The following is a 7784-nucleotide window of genomic DNA, read 5'->3' on the forward strand; positions in this document are numbered from 1 at the left end:
ATTGCTGAGATTGCATATATATAAAAGATAATAATAAATAATACCAAAAAAAAAAAACAGTGCGAGATCTTGTCAACAGTTACTGGCGAAGGAAACCCAAGAGTCTTTGGGGAAACAGCGGAAGATGACAAAAATAGATGGCAGAATTACGTAATCTATATTTGGGCCAATCACAGAGGTGTGCTAGGTGCTCGCTGCAGCTTCATGGTGGGGGGGGGGGGGGGAGGAAGGGGACAGTAGTACAGGCACAGGGGAGATTCCTGTAGTACAGTTCTTTTGTGTCGCTGAAAACTTTCATCAGACTTCTGAAACATTCAATTTATGTTGTCCATAATCTGCCGTTGCTTTGATGTAATTAGTATCATACAGGGTGCCCAGCAAGGCCGTTAAGTCGTAAATTTGGCGCCCTGGTCGTAAAGGTCGTAAATGGTAGTAAATGTACTGTGAAGGTAATAAACATTTGGTTAACGGTCGTAAATTAGCTTGCGTACTGAGTGATGAAGCCAGCAAGACTTTTCAGTGTACAGAGTCATAGCCGTGGTCATCAGCGATTACCAAGTCCCATCTTTTGTCAAAGTACATGTAGTACAAAGATCGTTGAGTAGTATCAGTATCGCGGAACTCGAATATTTGAAAACCAAATCCGATAAGGTCATTAGGTTCATTTTTGCCGGTCGCGATTGTAATATTCATTCAGCTTCTCCCCCCCCTCCGTCCGAGAGTACGTTTCATGCGAACAGGTGGCAGGTGGAAGTGTATGTGACACCAATGCTCGATCGGGAAAATCAAGATCTACTTTTGCTTTCGTTACCACCCAGAAATTTGCCAGCGATAAACTGATAATGCAACATTATTTTGTGACATGCAGGTTGTGCAGTATAAACGCTGTGTCGCCGCGCAAATAAAATTTCCGGCTGACTTGCCATTTGGGCCCAAGCTTTTAACAAAAGTCTACCATAAACAATACATATTATATCATAGCTGCCACTTTCCCGCTAAATAGTGGAAACTCTGCTTCATTTAGCTTTTCCCGCTACTTTCCTCCTTCCTCCACTGGACCGCTCTCGGCCGCAAATCGCGATACTTTTTTTTACACTCGGAAATCGCCGAACCGGGAGTGAGACGAAAACGCAGCTTGCGCATGTCCGCCTGTAGCTTTCTACTTCCGTTCTGTGCCTAGTTTCACATTGTTTATTGTTGTGGACTGTCGATCGAGCATCGGGACGATGGCGCGCCGAGTTATCATTAAAAACGGCGGAGATTCGAGAGAAATTGATGCAGAATGCAAAAATAAATGGAGCTGGATTAAGAAAGAGGCAGACAATGTGCTTTCAAAATTTCATTTGAGAATTGAACAAGCTGAGTGCTGCACTTTGCATTTGATGTGATAAGTAAGAAGGCAATTGTTTACTTTCTCGCTTTTAATTCCGGCCGTGCCTAAATTTTCTAGATCTAGTCTAAATCTAAATTTAGAATCTAGACGAAACTGTATGCATCCCCGACTGGATATTCAACTCTTTGCGCTGGAGTTAAGAATACGTAAACCACGGCTATTTCATCATTTGTAGGTAGATATATCTAGATCTAGTAACATACACACTGGCTTTCACTTTCGGCCTTCCGTACTGATTTTGATGGCCATTGAGTAAAACATTCATAGAGTTCAGAGTGGTCGCTCGCTACGAACTCCTCATCCGGAATTAAACGCGAGAAAGTAAACAATTAACAAGAAAGACAATTTTGTACTACAGTGGCAAAGGTGTTGCATCCTTAATCCACAACATTGTTGCTCAATTCTAAAGTGAAAGAAATCTTTTTATGAGACACTAGATTGCAAATACTGGATTTTTAGTCTCCAAACTGGGTCAAATGCTTGTTAATCAACTTAGTGTCTTTGATTGTTTTGGTTTTTTTTTTTGCAAATGCATTTTAATTCAGTTGCCTGTAGTTAACAAATATGACAGTTTTCCCCACCAAAAACATAGATGTTCCAATATATTGGATCTGGATTTCACTGGTTTTACTCCGGCTTTCGGAGAGCACGCGTATGCCTTCGCATGGATTTCCTCCTTTTTTGAAACTCCTGAGTGGCAGCTATGTATATATACTATATATATAGAGATTATTTGTTGTAATAGAGGGAAAGAAACAAATAAAATTTTGTCTCACTGTATTCTTATTTCAGTCAGTACGTGCGCGTCAAATATTTTCCGGCTTTTTTTTTTCAAAACCTGTTTACATCCCTGCACTGTGCTGTCACTTGTGAGCGGAAAAAAGAAAAGAAAATACAAACGTGGTCAGATTTTTAGATTGTCGGGCTCGCCACCATGACCGGTCAGTGAACCTGCGCGGGTTCACACCACAAGACAGGCTGCGGCATTGTGTGAGCATTGACATTTGTTGAGATCGCCAAAGTTCATTCAAAAGTCTGAGCGTTGCAAAGTATTGGACTACGGAATGGGGCTGGGGATTATTATTTTTTTTTGGTAAAGATACACTCGGGGGGAGTCACTAGAACTCATAGTAGCCAAAAATATGACAGTTTAGATCCCAATAGCAGTGCAACTACCCAAAGGAGTTAAAGTACAAATTTACCACAAGTTTCAAAACTCGGGTGGATACTTAGCACATGCACAAAGAGTTGAAAGAGCCCTTACTTAATTCACAGAAATTTTGTGCACACTCAGCACACATTTTAAAAATTGTTTCACTACTGAACATCCAGGTATATATATCTAGTGAGATGCAAAAGATGAGCTTCTGACAAGTAGTGCTGAAATGAAGTAGGCAGAAGGTTTGGCACACAATTTGCACGATCATGAATCATGTAAATTGTATAGCCTAGGTGCCCATAGCTGAAGTCAAATCTCAGACATAATAATGATATATGCAGGGAGTCCAGCAATATATCCTGAAAAAATTTACTACATGGGAAAAAAATTTTCTGCCCAGCACATCAAGCCCCACACCATCTCGAAAAAGGGAGTTCATTTGCGCCATCACTAAACATATTACTATTACATACTATATGAAACGAAAATAACACACAACAACAAAGTCCAGTCGACAAAATGGAGAATAGACGGACGATCGCTCACTCGCAGCTAGATTTACTTTTAGTTTTAGTAAGGTTTTTACGGCGCTCGCAACTGAATACGGTCATATAAACACCAAGGGGTAGATGTCAACAGAGAAGTCCAAACGGGGAATCAGGCTTACTCAGCTCACCTCTCTAGCCTCAACAGCACAAAGCCTGCTTCGGGGTCTCTCGTGGCCTAGAGGTTAAGGTGTCCGCCTATCGTTCAAAGGTCCCGGGTTCGAACCCGGGTAGCGACCGAAAAATGTTTGTCTCAAAAATAGTCTCCTTTCACCTCCTTTCCTGCTGTCTAGCAATGTTTTGTCATCTGCTTTTGTCTCCACTTTCTGCCCCCACCCTCCTTTGCCCACACCCCTGGGCTCCTGACTTTCTGCAGTCTTTCTACTGCTATTCCTTGGCTCCTTCTTGCTCCTGTCTTTCAGCCATACCCCTGATATCTGGTAGGAAAGATCTACTCCTAACCTTCTCAGAAAAGGACGGAAAATCTCGATGTCCGTTGTGCAAGTTGCGCGCTTTAAAGATCCCTTGGTGGTCTAAAATCGATAAGAGTAGGCTTCGGCCGCCACCCGGGCAAAATTCAAAATTTCCTACTAGTCTTGAACAAAAAGCTACAATATAGTTATAACTTACTATCATTCATCCAATGATTAATGAAACGCCAACACTTTAGTTCAATAACACGGCTTACAAGGTATGAAGGATCCCGATCCCAAACGCGGCCTGCACCTATGCTCGCTTTGCAGAGAGCTCTAAATCTATCTAATCAAAACTATGAAATTTGCTTCCAAATTTTTGTCCTCTGGTGTTGCCTTCAGATAGTCAGGACCCTGGATATGTATCTGAACCTGGTCCGAGTCGTATTTAGCCGCAATTTAGGGCTAGATCTAGCACTAGTACTGGAGTTGTAACACAGTTGTTAGCTCAACAAAATCACAACCTCGGGCCCAACACTATTTTGTAATTCAGTGAATGGGTCTGCATCAACACACAGTACAGCCCCGCTTTTATAACATGGTGAATACAAAACAAAACGGAACACTTTGAACTTTAATTTTTGTTGTTGTTGTGAATTTCATTCATTTGTCATGTATCTCTGGCAATTTTTAGGAAATAAAATTCATGTCAATTTTTTAAAAAATCATAAGAATAAAAGTATATTAGACTTTGACTACTTTTGTTTGTTTTATTCGATTAACCTTGAATGAAACTTTTGTGTCAAAAAATCATTGCAATAGGGTAATTCTGAGAGTTGTGGTGGTGTTTTGAAATACCCCTCTGTCATCGTGTTTTGAAATAACACCAAAAAATGCCTGTATTCAGTGTTAAGAGACTGGTGAAAGGGCCCAGTAGCCAGTGAGATATAGTTCGAACTAAAAATAATAAAATATTTCAAATCTAGTAATTTATAACGGTGTACATGTCTGACTGCTGGTAAGTCTAGATACTATGCAACCTGTGTGCTGCTACTCTATCAGTGTTCTTATGTACAAAGTAATTTAATATAATTTTCTCATGGGACTTATATATATATGCAAATAATGGTGTGCTGGCGGTAAGAGGGGGGAGGGGGGGGGTGGGGGTGGGAGGAATGATATTTTAGTTTATAATAAGAGTCTAGGATAAAGTTGTGCGTGGGCGGCTTGTAAAAGTGTGATTTGATAAAATACATTATGCTGCTCACAGAAAATTGATGGTACGTACCTTTTGTTGTGATTATGATTGTTTATTTTTTTTCCTTTAGGGTTGCAGTACGGCCACTCTCTCCTGCTTCACCGAGGACTCTCATCACAAGTTTCCTTCATGAGAGACTGCAGCTGGAAGGAGGATGAGAGACAAAAATTGAAATGTTGTGACGACATGATGAAAATGTGATTTAGAGTAGTGTTGGCTTTTAAGTTCTTTTCATATGATAACGTGACAGCATGACATGAACAGACTGTCGTCAGTTTCTTTCGACCAAGATGAACAGATTAGATACTCCCGTAGAGCGTCCGTCCTCCCCGGCACGGCTGGGCTATACCTCAGACAAACACCCACGGCACACGCTCGACACGGTCAATGTGCTACGCAAGCACAGAGAGCTTTGTGATGTGGTGCTCATTGTTGGCTCAAAGAAAATCTTTGCTCACCGTGTGGTTCTCTCTGCTTGCAGCCCGTATTTCCATGCTATGTTCACAGGAGAGTTGGCCGAGAGCAGACAAACAGAGGTCACTATAAAGGTCAGTACCTGGCGGGCAGTAACACAGTTTTACAATCATTGTCGGATGCTGTCTCTTAGAATGGCCAGGTGCTAGTTGTTGTCATATATATATATATATATATATATATATATATATATATATATATATATATATATATATATATATATATATATATATATATATATATATATATATATATATATCACAGTATGTATCAGATTAGCTCTGATATTGGCATGTGCCATTTGTGGTAGAATATTTCTGACACTTTGTTAATGATGATCATCAAAGACTGTCTTTGAGATATACAGTGTGTGTTGTTGTACATTTGTCATACTGTCTCTGAGGTAATAATTGTGTGTTTTGTGGTGAAGGCAGTGTTCATTATATGTGGTATATTTACTGATACTATGGGGTTTTTTTTTTAGTTGTTGTTTTTTTGTTTTGTTTTTTTCTTTGGATTTTGCGGTGGGGGGGGGGGGGGGGGGGGCATTTTTATTTGAATATTCCCTCCACTGTTGGTGTCTCGCTGTTTCTCATTCCCGTCCCCTTTTGTTGTGGTCAGGACATAGATGAGACGGCCATGGAGCTTCTTATAGACTTCTGTTACACATCCAGCATCACAGTGGAGGAAAGTAACGTGCAGACTTTGTTGCCGGCCGCATGTCTACTACAGGTACACAAAAATGTTGTCTATCAACCTGATGATTAAGCCATGACTAACCATAGGTCACATGGCACACATTCATTCTCAGAGCCTATTTTTGGGTAAATAAAAGGCCTGTGATGGTTTTTTTTTGGAGAAATACAGGCAAACATTACCCTGGCGATACGTCTCTCGGGCCCATATTCGACACACATAGGAGTCCTTATGTCCTCGTCTTCTGTCTCCCCATCATGAAGCGCATAAGACTTGATAAACGTGGTGATTTGCATTACTTGAGGGTTGCTTGTGAAGATTTAGAACATTACCTCTGAAATTCTTTTTTGTTTAGAAATAAGAGGATTTTGGTCGATGTATTATTTTTTTACAAAGACAAACAAAGGGGTAACATTTCTATTATTGTTTTTTCAGTTGATTTGTTTTAAGTGGACTTCACTGTATATTTGTGCACACAGTTACACACACACACACATAAATAGATATATATACATCGTTTGTAATAGTAATAATTCTTTTGCCTGGATTATTTTATTAATAGTAATAGTGATGATAATTCTTTTCCTTAATAACTGAATTTACGATGATAATGATTCTTTACCTGGATGATTTAATGAGTAATGATAATAATTCTTTTCACTCATGACTTGATAGTGATACTTAATCTTTTTCTGGATATATATTAATATTAATAAGGAATTCTTTACCTGGATAAGTTTTCTTGTAATGAATAATTTTTTTCCTGAGGTTCCAGATATGATTATATTAAATCATCCAAATTTCTCTGTACATATATCAGTTGGTGGAAATTCAAGATGTCTGTTGCGAATTTCTGAAGAGACAGCTGGACCCATCCAATTGTCTGGGCATTCGAGCATTTGCAGACACACACGCGTGTAGGGACCTTCTACGCATTGCTGACAAGTTCACACATCATAATTTCCAAGAGGTGATGAAAGGTTTTTTTTTTCTTGTTTTTTTTCCCTGGAGAAGGTTCTTTTTATTTTCTTATACAGATAGTTCATTTATTGATCTTCTTATATAGTGCAGCCCGTTCGTTTATTTTTCTTGTGTGTATAGAGGTCATTTGTCTTCTTAAATAGACAGTTCATTTGTTTTTCTCATGAAGACAGTTCATTTATGTTAATAAGTAGACAGTGCTTTGATTATTTTTATAATTTATATGGATAGCCCTTTTATTATTTTTTAAAGAGATAGTTCATGAATTTTTCTGATATAGAATTTTTTTTTTTTAATTGTAGATATTTTTTTACTGCTTACATAGACAATTACTTTCTTTTGCTTCTTGTATAGACTTTTATTTTTAGTTGATAGAGAAAGTGGTTTATTGTTTTCACATCAAGACATTTCATTATACTTTTTGCACAGGCAGTTTGTTAATTTTTCAAGTACAGTTTGTTTGTCTCATGAGACCTAGATCTGTTTCAGTGGCCACTGGCTGGTGGGTGAGCTCTCGGTGAGTTTGTGTAACAGCTTGTACTTTCTTGGTCAGGTGATGGAGAGTGAAGAGTTCATGCTGTTGCCGGTGAACCAGCTGGTGGACATCATCTGTAGTGAGGAGCTGAACGTACGCACGGAGGAGCAGGTCTACAGCGCAATCATGTCCTGGGTGAAGTACACCGTGCAGGAGAGGAGGCAGCATCTTCCCACGGTCAGTGTGTGTGTGTGGGTGTGTGTGTTAATGTGTGTATGTGTGTGTGTATGTTTGTATGTGTGTGTGTGTGCGTGTGTATGTATTTATATGTGTGTGTGTGTCTGTTGGCGTGTATTTGTGTATGTGTGTGTGTGTATGCATGCGTGTGTG

At 39.4% G+C, this 7784-nt stretch overlaps 1 protein-coding gene across 1 annotated transcript in view; it reads left to right on the forward strand.

Annotated features, from left to right (window-relative positions):
• Nucleotides 1-7784, forward strand: part of LOC101853505 (kelch-like protein 20) — a 28740-nt gene that overhangs the window by 3908 nt on the left and 17048 nt on the right. Inside the window, exons 2-5 of the mRNA XM_005088802.3 lie at nt 4839-5316; nt 5864-5974; nt 6759-6908; nt 7473-7631. Of these exons, the coding sequence (XP_005088859.1) occupies nt 5059-5316; nt 5864-5974; nt 6759-6908; nt 7473-7631 (678 nt within the window). The 5' untranslated portion in view covers nt 4839-5058. The remainder of the gene's footprint in view (nt 1-4838; nt 5317-5863; nt 5975-6758; nt 6909-7472; nt 7632-7784) is intronic.

This window comes from Aplysia californica, unplaced genomic scaffold (assembly GCF_000002075.1).
Source record: "Aplysia californica isolate F4 #8 unplaced genomic scaffold, AplCal3.0 scaffold00001, whole genome shotgun sequence".
In the NCBI taxonomy this organism is placed as follows: domain Eukaryota; kingdom Metazoa; phylum Mollusca; class Gastropoda; order Aplysiida; family Aplysiidae; genus Aplysia; species Aplysia californica.